The sequence below is a fragment of the Lolium rigidum genome, chromosome 1 (genome assembly GCF_022539505.1).
Source record: "Lolium rigidum isolate FL_2022 chromosome 1, APGP_CSIRO_Lrig_0.1, whole genome shotgun sequence".
NCBI lineage: Eukaryota > Viridiplantae > Streptophyta > Magnoliopsida > Poales > Poaceae > Lolium > Lolium rigidum.
Window position 1 is genome coordinate 223,645,009 of NC_061508.1, and position 18,199 is coordinate 223,663,207.

The 18,199-nt window shown below is 42.2% G+C and overlaps 2 protein-coding genes across 2 annotated transcripts; both read right to left on the reverse strand.

The window, feature by feature from the left end:
- Window positions 1-6,679: 6,679 nt before the first annotated feature.
- On the reverse strand, window positions 6,680-8,018 carry LOC124655377. The gene is made up of 6 exons (XM_047194285.1): window positions 8,014-8,018; window positions 7,404-7,447; window positions 7,229-7,324; window positions 7,087-7,134; window positions 6,876-6,995; window positions 6,680-6,736 (listed from the first exon to the last, which is right to left on the reverse strand). Exons 2-6 carry the CDS (start codon window positions 7,431-7,433, stop codon window positions 6,680-6,682), a joined length of 351 nt encoding a protein of 116 aa, XP_047050241.1. The 5' UTR covers window positions 7,434-7,447; window positions 8,014-8,018.
- Window positions 7,728-11,440, reverse strand: LOC124683220. The gene is made up of 7 exons (XM_047217779.1): window positions 11,270-11,440; window positions 11,070-11,156; window positions 10,842-10,975; window positions 8,937-8,995; window positions 8,809-8,863; window positions 8,644-8,691; window positions 7,728-8,050 (listed from the first exon to the last, which is right to left on the reverse strand). Exons 1-7 carry the CDS (start codon window positions 11,316-11,318, stop codon window positions 7,982-7,984), a joined length of 501 nt encoding a protein of 166 aa, XP_047073735.1. The 5' UTR covers window positions 11,319-11,440; the 3' UTR covers window positions 7,728-7,981.
- Window positions 11,441-18,199: the final 6,759 nt, after the last annotated feature.

The window sequence follows — 18,199 nt, forward strand, 5'->3', positions numbered from 1 at the left end:
GCAAGAGCTCAACTTCACCGTCAGCGACGGCGAGCTGCTGCCAGAGGATCCACTGAAGGGTGCCACCCACATGGAAGGCAGCAAAATGAGGTTTATCCGGTGGAGGGTGCGCGCCATGGAGCGGAATGTCGCGGACCTCGACTTCAGACCCGGCGGCATCCGGGCGGTGCTGCAGGTCAGCAGGTGACGACTTGAGACTACATACCAAATTGCCTCTGCATATGAGACTGCAATACCAAATTGCCGTCTCCAAATACATGTCCTCAGGCGACTGACATCTGATGATAACCGCCGTTGGAGCTATAGAGCAGCAGATAGCAGTGAAGTGGAGTCAATTGTTATTGGTTACTGAATTAGTGAAGCGTCGATGGCTTAAAGTTTGTCTTCAGTTTGTGGTATATGGACAGAGCTTCAGTTAGGTTCTTTACAAGTAGTAGTACCAGCCAATCGATCAGCTCGATCGCCCGTACCAGGCCCAAGCAATGCTTGATCAATAGAGTTAATTAAGCTGGTGTCGCTGTACTAATACTATTTCAATGGAGGATATATGTATGGTTATGCATTGTGTATCGATCTAGCAAAAAGTAAGTCTGAATGAAGTAGCCCAAACAATATGAAAATCAAAATAATTGCAAAAGCCGTGAATTGGTTGTAGCAATTTGTATTGAAAAAGTGTTAATTCTAGTTAGTAGCCAGCCACTTGGCTCATGTGATCTGAATGTAGTACTGGTAGTGGTGGTCTGATTCTAGGCAAGTCTGAACTGCAAGAATTGGGCATATTCAGTATGTACAAGCCAAGCCATAAGCAACGTATAAATAAAGCACACAACAAAAGCTTTTGTCTTGTAAAAAATTGGTCACATTATGAACAAGGGACAAAAGCGTGTGTTATGTCCCCAGTTAACACCGTTACTTCTTAAAGTGCTTTGTGTCATACTGACCCATCTTCTGCGGGTGTGCACAGTGCCAAAACCAGCGACAATGTGTAGTTGTCGAAGTACTGAGGAATTGAAAGGCCCAGGAACCGTGAGAACCCAAGGATGATCTTTGTTCTGAAGCTATTGAGGTTGCATGGCTGAAGGAAACCAAGCTCAGCAGAACCTCTTAACAGATTATGCTAGTTGAGTTCTGGAAGATTGTTCGACGCCGAGGAAGCAGAAGCAATGGATTGCTGGATGGTTTACAACAGATTGTTGGATGGTTTACAACTTGGTCTGGCTTGGTAAATAGCTCAGTGATTCTTGAGTCTGATTGCTTCTGTGGTTTCATCAATCCAGAAAAGGGCCTCGATAACTCTATATAATGTACCATTTAGATAGAAATTAGTTTATGTGATGTACTTCCTGAGAGTCATTGAATTATATTAGAAACATGGACGTGTGTGATGTATGCTGCTGTAGCTTATTGTGAACACATTCGTTCTGTCCATAAATAAAGTTCACCTTTTAAATTATGAGAAGGTCTGGACACAGCATGTTTTGTTTTCGGTTCAGTATGTTAGCCTGCTCCTGCTATCTATCAAGCTGGTATGACGAAAGCTTCTGGTAATTGAATGACACCACCGAGGAACAATCTGACTTAAGAATCTTGCACAAGCCAGAGCCAGTTGAAAACAATCAGCCATGACATTGCCTCCGCTTGCTCGGGTTAGAACAGTCTTGCAGAACTCAGCTAGCAGAGGTGTCACTCATCATAATCTGCAGTTGATTTGGTACACAGAATCAGTTAAATCTCACACATGCAGAAGCAATTTGGGCCGAGTTGGAATGAAGTCAGATTAGTACTACTCATGTTTCTTGCTGTTGTACTGATCTCCCGGCGACTCGCTTAATAGCCTGAAGTTGAGCGGCGCCGGAGCGGACTTTGAGGCCGACAGGTCGCCACCAGAGATGGGACACCGCTGGGCCTGAAGTCGAACTCGGTGCTCTGTCGCTCCATGGTACACACACTCCACCGGATACACCTCCCCTTGCCGCCTTCCCTATCGGTGGCTCCCCTCAACGCGTCTTCCAGCGGCAGGCCGGCAGCTTGCCGTCGACGGCGGCGCCGAGGGCTCGACTCGCTGCACCAACGGAGGGTCTTGCCGAGCATGTCAAAGGCGGCGCCGGCCTTTTTCATCTCGTGCGAGGGGATCTAGGGGAGGACGAGATCGTCTTTTCCTCGAAGTTCCGGCCGCGCGACAACTTCTCCGTCTCTATCTGCCGGTCGCCGCCATGGTGATGGAGAGCTGCAACTACACAATGGATCGTGGGGTTCGGACGTATGGTGTGGTGGACAGGGGTGTCTATGCAAATTTGCATTGCTAATTAGGGAGGCAGCGGGCGTATTCCTGAAAAAGTACAACCTGAGCATCTATAAACTCTACGATTTTGATCAACCGGTCATTACCAATTTGGATGCAGGGATACACGAAAGGGCCGGATTCATAAGATACGGCGCCGGTACCCTATGTAAACGCTGAACCCTCATATATATACACACGAATAGACCAGACATCCAGGAATCGATCGATCTTGACAACCGGCGGCAGCGGCGCTCACACGAACATCGAGGAAGATGGATCGGGAAAACAGGGAGGCGATAAATCGTGGAGTCGCGCTGGAGTTTCGGTGAACATCGATCGATCTTCACAATAGGACGGGAACGCGGCTTGTGGTGGTGTACTCATCTCCATGACTCCATTGACACCGCCTCAACATCTGGATTGCAACGGGCCACGGCCGTAAGCTTGTCACCGCTCGCTGCAGAAGTTCGTCAGGTCTAGGACACGCGGGTATGGACTACCTTTCCGGCAGCGACGTGCAATCAAGAGAAGCCCCTCGGTACAGCAGCCTAATCAATCACACGTATGCTGATGCTCTCGCTGCCCTGGCGTAACCAAGCAAGGAAACTCCAACCAATGAAACACTGGTATGCTCCGCAATCAGTTCAGACCATTGTCGTGCATCTGGCCGCCCTGGCTTCGATGGATTAGCCCATCCGCGGCAACGAATAATCTGCAGCGCATCGGCATCTCAGATGATTATGTACTGTCACCGAGATGATCTGCTACAACCTTCCTAAAATATCGTTAATTCATGGAATATTATCTTCTGATGGCTCATCAGATCATTAAATGCATCATGACTTGTAATTCTGAAAGAGTATATTATTTCTCAATCCTGATAGGCGAAAGAAAGAGAAGCAAAGTCCATACGCAAGGATTAAGAGACACGATGAATTGCAGACAGCATAGTCTTCACATAATTAGATATCTTCATGTGCATGCATATTTCTACTGGGTGCCTACGAAACAGAAGTGCATATGGCTCCTGATTTGTGTTATTTCCTAATCACATTCGGTCTCAAATTTCCCTTTAGAGAAATAGCCTCAATGAAGCATCAAATTACATGAGCAGCTTTACTAATGGACGCCATGGTCAACCGCTACTGAGCGCCGCCACTGCTGATCCTTCTGGTTTGCAAGATCTCCTGGCTTGTCGCTGAGGACCCCGCCGGAAGCCTCTTCGAACATCCTTATCCGCGTGCCTGGCACCAGGTTGCTTGCAGTGTCCCTAGCGTGGAGCTGCACTGTCTTCTACCTAGCTTTTTTTATGGCTTTCCGCAGTGGAAGTCCCACTCCTTCCTAGAGAACGAACTGCAGTGACACATTGTACGCCGTTAACAAAAGCAATTTCTTCCGATGCAACGCACGGGCTATTTTGCTATCTGCTTAAAAAACAGTACATACAACTATACAAACATACATGTGATTGCATTGGCGGCAATATATGCAGATCATCTGGTTGAGTATAAAAAAAATTAAAGGAGTTCTGCTCTTTGAAGGTTAGTGATGTTTATGATGTTTTTGGAATATGATATTTTTTGGTCCTCATTGATGCAGAAAGGATATAATCATGCAATATCAAGAAGAATTTGTAATATTTTTATTGCTCGGTTACAGTAGTAATCGTTATCATGCTTTTCTGGGAACATTCATATATGCAAGATTGCATCAACAGGTGCAAGATTCACCATCATTACGAATCTACGGAATTACAAATCGAGAAGTGTTTGAGTATTTCTTTCTTCCGGTGCAACGCATGGGCACTTTTGCTAGTTATATTAAATGATTTATCGATTTTCATTAGATCTTATCAAAAGAGGTAGAAGTTCTTTTTTTCAAGGATTTCGAGAGAGAAAAAGTTCTCTTGTTATTTTTTAGTCTATCACTAGACAGAATGCGAGAATCATGAGAAATTTTAAAAGGAATTCAAAGCCTTGGAGAGTAAGCTCTTCAACCTCTTAAAGTTCTACCACCAACTACAAGTTCAACTAACAAAAGAGGTTTCTAAGTTTCTCCATATTGCTATAATTGCTAATGCTTGCTCTATTGATCATGGTTGTGAGCATGTATCTCTTGTTGAGGAGAACACTAGGTTGAAGGATCAACTTGAAAGGGTCTAGACACTTGCATCCAAGGGAAGCCATAAAGCTTAAATGATCTTTTGAGCAATCAAATGGGACAATATAGGTAAAAAGGGGACTTAGATATGCTCCCAAGTCAAAGAAGAATAAGAAGAATGGAAAGAAGACCATAACTACTCCGCCTTCCAAAGATATTGTTTTTGTGATGGAGGAGAAGGCAAAGGGGAAGGAGAAGAACACCATTGTGAGTGGTGATGCCACAAGGGACAAAGCCACTCATAATTACTTCGCGGAAAAATAGTAATCTTATGTTCTTTGTCGCGTTGAGGATAGACATGTTATACTACCAAATTTGTTGGCTCTCCTTATAGCAACTCTAACAGAGCCCCTATTTGTCGGAACCGACTCCCGAAAAACAATTTGGTTGCGGATTTAGCGATGGCGCAGAACAGAAACCGAAAACGTGAACCGAACTCGATGAAATCAAACGTCGCGGGAAACCAAATTTTGCGATCGCACTCGATTTCATCGGATGAAGCTAAATTCGTTCATAATTTGTACAATACTAGGCAAAATACATGCATATTGCACGTACATTAGCGTCCCGGCGGCGTCGGCGGCGTCATCGCCGTGCGGGAGCAGCGCCGACAGAGGAGGGCTGCACGCGGCGGCAGCGGGGGGGGCGCCTCCTCCGCGTGCGCTTGGAGGTAAGCCATCATCTCCGGCCACTTCCGGTCGGCCCTCTTCCACGCGCCGTTGGAGCGCCTACGCCTGGTGAGCTCCGGCGATGCCTGGGCACCCGGCGGACGACGCGTTGACCTTCCGGCGCCGGATCGGCCACCTCCCCTACCCACGCGTCTTGCACGCGTCATTCCGGACGGAGGGGAGCTGGACGAAGCGGCGCCGCGGCGTCCGAGCGTCCGGAATCGCTCGTCGGAGCGGGGGACTGGCGGCGGGGAGGAAGAGGAGACGGCGGAGGGGACTAGGGTTTGCGAACCGAACTCCCCTCCGCGAACCCTTTTAATAGGGGTCGAGCGGTGAGTTTCTCGGGCCCCCGAACTTCCGATTCGGGCCGGCCCGTGTATTCGGGCGCTGATCTGCGCGCGTTCCGACCCGAATCCGTAAATCTGCCGGAAAAGTTCAGTTCCGGCGGGATTTACGGGCTCTGTTAGAGATTCTCTTACGAATATATTGCGATCTATTTTGGTTCCAAAGACCTCCTTATTACTAACGTTAATGAGAATATATACATGTGCATTATGTTTAGTTCTCCTTTTGTATATCCTCCACATTAGTGAGAATACACATGTATTATGTTTTAACATTGAAGGTTAGCAAAGAAATTTGAAATCCCGTTGCAATGTGGGCATTCTGTTTAGGAATGAAATGATTGAGAGAATCAAGTGATTTTTCATTGATGATTGTTGGAGGTATATATACCCGCTAAACACACGCCCATAAGGCAGTTACAAAGACATCCCTTCGGAATTACATCGTTTGGACAAAAGTAATTACCTACTTAGCTTATGATCTAAGCTAATCTTAATAACTGTCTAGTTAGGTTAGTATCAAAGTTATCCTATTTCTAACACATTCAACTAGCTACGTATAATATGCTCAAAAACGGATGTGGCATGCTGCTTGGTCATGAACGTTGGAGCGGAGGGATGCCGCCATGTTCATCTTTCAAACTTGGTGGGCCAACTTGTCAGTTGTCACTATGGCTTGTTGTTCCCAAATACCTGTCATTCCCCTTCTTACCACTTGATCGCATTTGTAGACAAATGACACACTATCTGTTCAATCGATGAATGTACTATTAGATCTACTCAAGTTCCCAAAGAGTTCAACTTCCTACATCACTATGGCTTGTTGTTCCCAAATACCTGTCATTCCCCTTCTTACCACTTGATCGCATTTGTAGACAAATGACACACTATCTGTTCAATCGATGAATGTACTATGAGATCTACTCAAGTTCCCAAAGAGTTCAACTTCCTACATTACAAATCACGCTTTCACACAAAAAAAAAATCGCGCTTTCGCAAAGTACTACTACCTCCATTCCGAAATACTGTATAAGCCTTTTAAGAAAAACTAATTCAGCTTGCTAAAAAGGCTTTCACTTGTCCATTTATCACGTTTAGTAGCTCTATATGGAGTTTTCAAGCTGTACCAACAGACGCATGTACATAGTGCGAACAGAGTGGACCTGTGACTGTGATCATCTACATATGAGTTTAATTCGCACACATGGTTTCACCGCCTAGTTCTATAGTTCTACCGTGTACTCCAGTCCGCAGCAGCATTTGATAGGATCAGAAACTCCCTGCAGAAAAAAAAGATGGTCAGCCTCTTAAAATTGCACATAGCATCATTGAAATAACATACCTGTATATCACCATGAGAAGAAAAAAAAAACATTAATCATGATGGAGCAACCAAACTGAACAGTATCAGCAAAATACCTTCATTCCGTTGATTCGTTCTTCAAGAGACTGCAAGTACTCAATTTCTCCAGCTTTATCACATTGTAGGGCTTTGTATTCCTCCTCCAAGGACTTCATATCCATCTGCTGTACTGCAGCCTGCAAGCACCAGGATGAAATAACGGCACATTTGCAAAATATACTTAATAACCAAATGTTTTCTACGGTGAAAGAAACACATTGAACTTACAGGAAAGCTACGGGTTATGTTCCTATCCTGCTCAAGGATCTGCTTATGCTGCAAAGTTAGTACATCATTTTTTTAGTTTCGTAAAACAGCAATAGCGACTGCTTGGCAGATATATAGCTAGAAGTGTCCCGGATTAGAATACTTCGCTGATTTCTAAGAGGAGTCGTGATCTTTTTTCTTTGATATCATCTATCTTAAGTTGAGCCAACTCCAGCTGCTTGCTTCCAACATCAGATTCCTGTTTATTAGTTAATGACAGACAAATCACAGTTTGAATGTTTATTTCCCAAAGGAGGGGAGCGGGAAGCATGGTATACCTTGTCTATGCTCCCTGTTGAGTTAAGCATTTCATACCCGTTCCCTGCAATAACACAGAACAATAATGTTCAAGTGAGGTTATTAATTACGAAGTTTCACAATTTGACAACAAAATCTGTTTGTGTTATTCAATGTTGCATTTAGAAAAGCCATAAGGAAAGATGATATCGAAATTGGTGCGTACATGATAAAAGTTAATAGTTTATCTCAGAATTTCAAGCAAAGTACATCACTCAAACAGAAACCAGATATATATAAACATAGGCTGGTCAGTGCACACATGCAGTCTGCCCACTGCGTCCATCAAAAGTTTCTTTTTTTCCTTTTTTTCCAGAAAACCACCTGGTGAAGACTGTGCAGATACTCGATAACAAATATAAGACGTTTTGGCAAGCTAGTGAACAGAAGAAGTATTTTCTATCCCGCAGTAAGGATGGTACTTGTAGGTGGGGAAAACAAGCTTTTCGTCGACTAGTGAGGGTAGCGTAACCCCACAATAAGCTAATTGACATGCATACAACAAGCCTATGAAAGAACCCATGCCCAAATAGGAAAGAGAATAACTGAAAGACACTGCTTATTTTACTTTCTGTTTAGAAGAACCCGTACCTTCAACAAAGTTTTGCGTGTTCGGAGGTGCTTCAACCTGCATGGGTACATACATTGCAACAATGACCATAAACATATATTTTACCTCACTTAACAAGATACTGAAAATATTCTTATGGTCAAACTTGCATACTACATGTTGGATACTTGGATATCAAAGTAAATTATTTATTAAATTTCAAGTGGCTTGCTAATTTGACAAAATATTCCCGGACAAACACGCCAAATGAAGTGGTTATAATGCTTAAATTACTTTTACTTTGGTTAGAGGTTAGAGGTTGCTGATGGTTATTAGGACAGAAAATATGTTCACTACGCAGAGATACGTTTGATCTATGACAGTCAACATTCATCACCATGAACTAGCCGGACACGACTCAAAACATTGGACGGAAAAATAAAAGGCGTACAAGAGCTTATTACACATGAGATTATGCAAGATTTCATAGGAAGATCCACCTTCTTTGCTTCCTTTTGGTCCTATATCTCTTATCCCTAGGGGGCTTCTTCCACTAGCAGATTAATTCTTGTTTGCACAAATTAAATAACAGGGACAGGATATTCTTTACACGAAAATAGTCATCGTGTTAAGAAAATGAAGTAGTTTTTCTACGAGAATCAAAGACTTACAAATGGTTCTGCTGCAACCATCTTATTTTTATTTGAACCAAGCCAATCCTGAAAAGTGAAAATGCAGCGGTTCAAGGAAATGGCATCCAGAGCTAGACAATCTTACCCATGAAAGAAATAATTTGGTCAAAACATATCAACATAAGAACAAACTAAAATATCAACCTGATGCTCTTGCAGTTTGACAGTCAAAGTTTCCGCTGTCTTTGTGTAAAACAATCTGCCATAAAAAGTAAACGATGTGTCCATGTTACAACTCACAGCATGATCCTTTTTAGGGGTTAGAGATGTACCTTTTCTCGCTAAGTTTTGTTGTTGTACTTGTGATTTCCTGATGGAGGAGCTCTAATGTCTGTAAATCATGAACGATGACAAAAAAAGTCAGAATTACAAGCTTACAGACGTGATGTATGATGCTCTATTGTCTGAAATGTTATTCAAAAAATGCATGCAAAAAAATATAAGGTGAACCATGGTGTTGCAACTTGCAAGATTATCAAAATTCTAAAAACTTAACTAATCTCTGGATACCACGACCAAAGGGTGGAAATTCAGCATTTGTGGAAAAGATAGACAAAGCAGGAATATTAAGATTCCACCGAGTAAAAACATGGTCAGATATTCTATAACAGGTCTCTTCAATGAACACCTTTATAACTTACCAAGTATACAATTTATTTTACTCCAGATAAAACAAATCATAAATTTGGCAAGAAAAAATCACTCAAAACATGCACAGTCCCTCGTGGACTTGGTACTGCCGTGGGAATTATCAGCCCACAAGACAAACATATGCCTCAAGATAAAATGGAGCATGGACCACGTCGAATGAAATGGTGTGAGTATTTTAAAAGGACAAGAAATTTATCTTGTCAACAAATACCAAAGGAAAGTAATATCTTCAAGTATACACTTGCTTGTATTGAGATAACGTATTGTAAATAACCGGTCCAAGAAACAACAATTGAGAAAAAAAATGCATTTTATAATATTTATTTGCAGGGAAAAAAAGCTGGACCTGGTCTCTTTTATCACTAAAACAGAAGTTGCTAACAAGCTGGCTACTACAATCATATCAACATGGATGGGCTTTCTAGGACTGGGTACCAACTTGGAAGTTTGGAACCCAAATCGGAACTGACATTAGCTGCCAATTAGTTGTAAAGATAAATCCTGCAATAGTGAGCACAAGTGAACACACATCAAGCTAGAAATTTGGTACCAAGATGCTGGTTGGAACAGTTCAGCCATGGAATCTTAAATCCGAGTATGTGTACCCCACTACGGTATTGCACTGAGAACTTTCATATATACAATACTAAAACATAAATGCAACAACTATATAGCCATACCAGCTTCCACGCAATGATGGCATGGAGAGGTAAATGGAGAGACCCTGTGTCGGTCCTGGCATGCTAGGACTCTGTCACTATCATTTATAAGACCCCATTTATTCATTTATAAGGCACCCCTTTTACTGGTAACACAGAACTAAACTACAAGGATATCCAAATATCACACTCGTTGTCATTGGGTCGATTTTAACTTAGCCTGCTATTTGTGCCTTTAATGCTACAGATTAGAAAATGAATGATTTGGGATGCCGAATACCAATACCAGGATTACATTTGAGTATTCGATCATCCAGCGAATTGGCACTGAAGTTCCAACACTTGGTTATGGAAGCAGCAAATGCACACCAACTGGGACAAAATTTTGAACTCCAGAACCTATTATAGAAGAGCCAACCTCCACACAAAAAAAAAAACATCAGATTCATAACTACCATTGTAAGATAAATGTCCTGCCTTATAGTGTGTCCTTTTTGGAAATTGCGAGGGAGACGCGCTCATGCCGCCTCCTTAACACAAACTTCCAACCTGCAGGGACCAGGGATATGGGAAAATCTTACAAAGTTCCTACTAACGCGCACCAGGATCCGAACCCTAATGGATGGGAGTCGTGTCCTCCCAACTTCACCACCGCAGCTAAAATTGTTTTCCCACTTGTACCAAATCCTGACTATTCACTCACTAAATACGGTTCAACGTATCATTGCCCATCCTCCAAAAAAAATTGCGGTTCAACCAACAAGCCAGAACAAAGGAATGTCATCAAATTCCTTACGGCTTAGGTGCACATATTTCCAGGATAGCAAACCCTGCGAGAGCTAGAACAAACAAATTTCGGGCACTGACCTGCTTCAGCGTGGCGCACTCCATCTCGAGTGCGGCGATCCTACCCTGCTTCTCGACCATCTCCACACAGACCTGCGCCCTCGCCTTGGCAAGGTGTTCGGCCTCGTCGCTGACCTGCTTCGCCTGCGCCCTCACTGCCCAAACACCAACACCGGCAGACATCATTAACCCAGGCAAGGCAAAATCAGCAGAGCGAATGGAGCGCGAGGAAACAAGGGACATCCGAACCTAAGGCAGTGTCGCTGTCGTGGGCATCGATGGCCGTGCGCTGCCGCTGCTCGTCCGCCGACCGCTTCGCTGCTTCCTCTTCCAGATCTGCAGCCCGGCGGCACAACCATCGCCGGCGGCGGCGGCGGCGACGGAGGAATCAGATGGACTTGCTGGGTGGGATGTGACGGGGGATCTGGTAGCGCAGGACGAGGACGAACCGTTCATGTAGCAGCGGAGGGTCTTCATGTTCGCCAGGTACTCCTCCATTGCTGCCGGCGGGAGTGGTGGCGGTGGATCGAAATGGAATGTAGACAGCGGCGACGGCGAGTCTTCGAGGAATTGGTGGAGTGGGAGAGACGAGCAGGGGCAGCGAGGAGGGTTTACGGCCGCAAGAGCAGAGATGGACGGGGCCACAGCGGAGAGTTTCAAAGTTTCAATATCCAAAAAGAGCACCCCGGAACATTCTGGACATGTTTTCGTTGCCCGTAAAATTTCAAACATAAATCTCTAGAATACAACTTGTTTGGTCTTAGAGTGCATTGGGAACTAGTGGGATAGTACTCTAAAATATTGAGTGAAACCTCTTTTGTTACCCAATTTTCACAAAACCTTATCTCCAATCCACTAAGTAGGGTAGAGGTATTGACGATTGCGAAAAATACACAAAAATTTAGAAAAAAATGGAATGAGCAAGGATTAAACTCACTCATACTCTACACCAAACATACATTGAGAATAAATGTGGATTTGAATGTTGGTGGAAATTATCTCCACTAATCTCGCTTAAACCCCCATGCCAAGTATGGCCTAATGTGTGTTAATTTCATCACTCATGAACTCCGTGCCCCACTATGGCATGTACTACTCTGCTTTGTCTTAGGCTCGAACCACTTCTCAATTATGTTATTCCCGCTTTAGCCCGTCCTTGTAAATAATTAAAGGCATCTTCAACAGAATGACGCAATTTGACGCTTAAAATGGTCACGCACTGTTTGCGTCGGTCCGTGAACACAAAAATAGTTATTTTGATTGCGCGTCCGTTTGCGTCTATGGGTACCCCCAGCAGCCCGATGCACATATTTTTACCTATTTTTTTCTTTTCTCATTTAACCATAGATAGAAACATTATACAAACTACCACATAGTTTGAAACATGGTTCAAAAATTGCAAAATAAGAAAACCTAAATAGTGTTGGCCTCGCGGATTTCGTGCTTTCGCTGCCAAGTAAGAATTCTCTCGGACACCCAGTCGCCCAAACTAGAAAATCCAAATGGGTTTTGTGTGCCTTATTGATCACCGTAGTACAATTCAATATGTATTTGAGTGTCGAACCCACGAGAAGATGAAGGTAAACTATCTATTCTCTAAAGTCATATAACCCTATTCTATGCAAAGCTAGGAGATACGGTGTGTGTGTGAAGTGATTTTTACTATAAACTATAAGTGCTGAAAATAAAATACACGAAGTAAAATTAATGCAAGATAAGTAAAGTGCAGTAAAGTAAAGTGAGATGAGGTGTGGAGTACCTCAAGGGAGTAATTGTCTTGGCAAATTACTATTTCATTTGGTTGGTTGTCACAATTAGTGATGCATAAAGATAATCTTTTTTATTGTTTCTTCTAAGGGGGAGCCATGAATAGGTGCAACCATATACATGAGCATATACACCCCATTGATCCCAAGGCCAATTAAGTGCAAACAAGGAAATTATTAAGACATAAAAATCCAACCACCGCATTTAGATCTAAGGTCCCCATGATAATACCCCTGTTGATTAACCATGAATTAATACAACATGTATCTCTAAGACTTGGGATTCGGTTTCTGTCAAACTCTGGCTATCCCTCATCCTATCAACATGCAACGGTGACAACCTTGTGCATCCCCCAACATATCTGTGCACTCATATGTTAGAACAACAAGATCATCATAAAAGATAACATATATTTGTATGCAACCAACAATGAACTATATAACAATTGCCAAGAACAAGTCACAACTCAAACATCAACATAGAGATACAATATATTATGGAAAAACAATATATTGCATCATACATCATGTTTACCAAGAGATTACAAAGGTTAGATGGAGATGGTGCAGAGGGTGTTGATAGAGATGATGATGATGACCACACCGGAGGGGGTTGGAGTCCACCGGAGGCGATTCCAGCAACGTTTACCCCTCCAATCTCCAGCGGCGGCGGCCTGCTGACTCTCTATTTATGTGTTTTTGATCTCCGCCGTCATAGCCTCGAGGAAGCCCTGGGGGGTCGTATATATAGGGTTTTTAGGTCAAACGAAGTCCGTGAGCGCGAGATTGAGGCGAATCGGACGGATGAGGGAGAAAGACACCTGGTGGCGCGCCCATAGGGGGGCCACAAGACCTCTTTCCTAGCATGTTGACCTCCTGATGTCCCACTTTAGCTCATTTTGTTTGCATCTAAATTTTCGAAGCGTGCCCCTGACCTTGCCCTTTTTCGAGTTCCATAGCCCTTGGAGAGTCAAAAGTACTAACATAAAGTTTTTTCTGCCAGATAGAGTTAGAACCAGAGGAGAGGGGATTGTTTAGAAATCCCCAAAAACAATATAAAATATAAAAATAACATTTATAAGATGCAAATATGTGGTAATATGTGGCAATAAGTGCAAAGTTTATGTATGCATTTTATATGCATCAACATCCCCAAGCTTAACGTATGCTTGTCCTCGCGCATAAAGGTGATAAAACTAACATGAACTTTGAAGTTTATTGCATTACTTTTAAATGACCTTGACAAGAACTTAGCTCTATGCATGCATAACAATTTAACATGGCAAAGTATTTGAAACATATCTTAATTAATGAATAGCAAAGTGATAATAAAGATCCACTATGTTGGTGTCCTGTTCTTTATACATGGTGCATGGGAGATAATATATTGCAACACTGCTTGGGCATGATTAATTGATAGTAGCAACAAACAGAGTTCTCACATCGCATTTGATTGAATAATGAGTAAGGTTTTTGAAACCTTTTATGATTCCTTCAATTCTTAACTAGTGATCCATCATGCTTGCATTACAAACCAAATAATGGAAGGATGCCGTATCCCTCCAGTCCTTTAACATTTAAACACTCATAGAAGACTCATACATGAGTAAGTAGCTAGTATCTTTAGTTGATCAAAGGATATAGTGGAAATGGGATAGTTGTTTGTTTCTTAGCTTTAACACCTTATATGAGTGGCTGGATACTTCCTCTTTGATTAGCCTTGGGGCACCAACTCATTGGGTTTATTCGCTTTCTCTTTCTCTTTCTTTTATTTTATTTTTCTTTCTCCTTTTCCCATTTTTCATTCTCTTTTTTTCTTTTTCTAGGTAGTGGATCATTGGTTTAAAGGCTAGGAGAAGGTTGGTTGGTCAACTAAAGAGAGTATCAATCGACTTACATATGCTTCAACGAGGAGGTTCGCCATTTAAAACACTAGACCGTCACACAAACATCAACCTTCATATTTTAAAGACACATAGGAATATAATTATTCATCATCGAATATGTGCTAAGTCCGCAATAACAAGAATAATGGGATGCATAGACTTTTATTTAAAGCTACTATCTCTCAATCAAGTATAACGAATGTTCCTCAATAATATCTCATTTGCATCAAATATAGCGAGGAGAACACAAAGGTAGTAAACATCTAATATCACTTCTCAAGTATTGATGAAACTATGCACAAGTATTTGATATGGTTAAAGTGCACACATAAATACAACAAAGGTGACATACCTTTTTTTAATCAATTCTCACATAAGCATGCAAATTATTTTCATTAAGATATTTAAGAATAGGATAATTTACTTCAGTAGCTCTTTCATAAGCATGCAAGGTATTTTTCATGATGATCTTATTTATTTCAAAGCAAAACTAGATACAAAAGAAATAAAGGACGCTCTAAAAATTTGCGATCATGTTGCTCAAAAAACAAGGTTTAGGGGTGTGCAAATCGAGAGTTTAAAGATGAGTCCAGTGGGGTTCCTTAGGCACCCCAATCTTATGGTATTAACCATTCTTGGATATCTCTTGGTGTGGTGTTCCTCTATTTCCTGTAAAAAGAACTTCAACACAAAAAATTCTCCCATTCTTTTCTATGGGGTGACATTAGTGGTACAAGAATAATATGCTTGATTCCATTTTATTCAAAGATAAAATTATTTCTTCATGAACCAGAGAGCACATAATGTCCTACTCATTCTACTATATCAAAAGTTTTTTTTTAAATCATTTTGATACTTAAAAGAATGGTCCTAATTAACATTAAGAGGGAGAATCTGTCAAGAATTTTAGAAAAATAAAAACTGATTTTTCGACCACTTATACATGTCAGAAATTTTAGCAAATATTTGTGTATATATAGGATAAAAATTTCCAGATACTGTAAATTAATCAAGATTTTAGGAGATACCAAAAAATTTAGAAAAATCTTGCACTAAAAAGTGCAACGCAGAAATCAGCAACTCCAATTTTGTTTCACAACTTTTAACATCCAAATGGGTAAAACTTGGTACTTTATTTTAGAAACCAGAGAGTAAACTAAAAATAAACTATATTGCTACAGAAAGTAGGCATAGGAAAAACTAAAAACAATCAAAGGTAAATGAAAACATGATTCCCGCAAACATTCAAAAGGGATCATGAAGATAAAACTAGAACATGAGTTTGAAATGATTTACTTGAGATATTTGAAAGAAGAGGGGGTTCATGGGCATCCCCAAGATTATGATCTTGCTACTTATGATCCTCTACTTCTTCCCCATCATATCTTGTTACTCATCTAAAAAAAGAAGTATTTTCATCTCCATGATACTCCAATGCCTACAAAATGGTTAGTTCTCCAAACAAATGATATGATGATTTCTACCAAGATGAAAACTATAGTAATTATTGGAAAACCATTTTATTCAAGAAGCTAACATATATAGAAAGGAAACACTCTTTTTTATTTTGTTTTAATGTAGGAAGAGTTTTAATGATATAGACTTTGCAATGGTTCCATTGGCATGAACAACACATGCTTAAGGTCGACCCCAACTTCTCCATTGCTCATCCTGTTGGAGATATGCCCAAGAGGCAATAATAAAAGTGATTATTATATATCTTTATGTTTATGATGAATTTTTATATAACATGCTATAATTGTATTAACCGAAACATTGATACATGTGTGATATGTAAACAACAAAGAGTCCCTAGTATGCCTCTTAACTAGCTTGTTGATTAACGGATGATTAGTTTCATAATCATGAACATTGGATGTTATTAATAACAAGGTTATATCATTATGAATGATGTAATGGACACACCCAATTAAGCGTAGCATAAGATCACGTCATTAAGTTATTTGCTATAAACTTTCGATACATAGTTACCTAGTCCTTATGACCATGAGATCATGTAAATCACTTATACCGGAAAGGTACTTTGATTACATCAAACACCACTCGCGTAAATGGGTGGTTATAAAGGTGGGATTAAGTATCCGGAAAGTATGAGTTGAGGCATATGGATCAACGGTGGGATTTGTCCATCCCGATGACGGATAGATATACTTTGGGCCCTCTCGGTGGAATGTCGTCTAATGTCTTGCAAGCATATGAATAAGTTCATAAGAGACCACATACCACGGTACGAGTAAAGAGTACTTGTCAGGAGACGAGGTTGAACAAGGTATAGAGTGATACCGATGATCAAACCTCGGACAAGTAAAATATCGCGTGACAAAGGGAATTGGTATCTTATGTGAATGGTTCATTCGATCACTAAAGTCATCGTTGAATATGTGGGAGCCATTATGGATCTCCAGATCCCGCTATTGGTTATTGGTCGGAGAAATTTCTCACCCATGTCCACATAGTTCGCGAACCGTAGGGTGACACACTTAAGGTTTGATGTTGAAATGGTAGAACTTGAATATGGAATGGAGTTCGAAGTATTGTTCGAAGTCTCGGATGGGATCCCGGACATCACGAGGAGTTCGGAATGGTCCGGAGAATAAGATTCATATATAGGAAGTCATTTTATACGTTTGAAAATGATCCGGTGATTTTACGGAAGGTTCTAGAAGGTTCTAGAAAAGTCCGGAAGGAATCACTAAGGAAGGAGGAGTCCCGGAGGGACTCCACCTCCCCATGGCCGGCCAACCCTAGAGGGGGGAGTCCAAGGTGGACTCCACCAAGGGGGCCGGCCACCCCCCCTCATGGAAGGGTGGGAATCCCACTTGGGTGGGAGTCCCACCTTGGGTAGGTTTCCCTACTACATGGAAGGTTTTGGTTTCGGGTCTTATTCGAAGACTTGGAGTCCAATACTTGGGGGTTCCACCTATATAATGAGGGGCATAGGGGAGGGGGCCGGCCACCACAAGCCCTCAAGGAGGCCGCACCCCATAGTGGCCGGCAACCCCCTCTCCCAAACCCTAGCCGCCCCCTCTCCTCCACCTCTCCCGCAACGTTTAGCGAAGCTCCGCCGGAGTTCTCCATCGCCACCGCCACCACGTCGTCGTGCTGCCGGATTCAAGGAGGAGCTACTACTTCCGCTACCCGCTGGAACGGGGAGAAGGACGTCGTCTTCATCAACATCGAACGTGTGACCGAGTACGGAGGTGCTGCCCGATCGTGGCACCGTGATCAAGATCTTCTACGCGCTTTTGCAAGCGGCAAGTGATCGTCTACCGCAGCAACAAGAGCCTCATCTTGTAGGCTTTGGAAATCTTCAAGGGTGAGTCTCGATCATCTCCTCGTTGTTCCCGTCTTCTAGATTGCATCTTGGCTTGGATTGCGTTCTCGCGGTAGGAAATTTTTCGTTTTCTATGCAACGAATCCCTACAGTGGTATCAGAGCCGTGTCTATGCATAGATGGTTGCACGAGTAGAACACAATGGTTTTGTGGGCGTTGATGCTCTTGTTGTCTTTAGTTTGAGTACTTTGCATCTTTGTGGCATAGTGGGATGAAGCGGCTCAGACTAACTTTGTTGGGGGAATGACCCCCGGTATGCCAAAGGCATGCCAAACCGGATGGTTTGAGCCATCAAGATACAGGTTTAAGGTTCGTGCCGGAACTTTAAGATAAGAACTTAGCTAAGTGAAGCTAAGCCGGTATCCCCAAGAG

Bases quoted from the DNA above. Each gene is read 5' to 3' on its own strand.
- LOC124655377 (XM_047194285.1), bottom strand. From the start codon at position 7,433: ATGCTTAACTCAACAGGGAGCATAGACAAG. The intron at 7,325-7,403 runs GTATACCATGCT...ACTAATAAACAG, and splicing joins CAACAGGGAGCATAGACAAG to GAATCTGATGTTGGAAGCAA. The intron at 6,737-6,875 runs GTATTTTGCTGA...TTTTTTCTGCAG, and splicing joins AACGAATCAACGGAATGAAG to GGAGTTTCTGATCCTATCAA.
- LOC124683220 (XM_047217779.1), bottom strand. From the start codon at position 11,318: ATGGAGGAGTACCTGGCGAACATGAAGACCCTCCGCTGCTACATGAAC. The intron at 11,157-11,269 runs GTTCGTCCTCGT...GCCGGGCTGCAG, and splicing joins CCTCCGCTGCTACATGAACG to ATCTGGAAGAGGAAGCAGCG. The intron at 8,692-8,808 runs GTTGATATTTTA...TTCACTTTTCAG, and splicing joins TCAAACTGCAAGAGCATCAG to GATTGGCTTGGTTCAAATAA.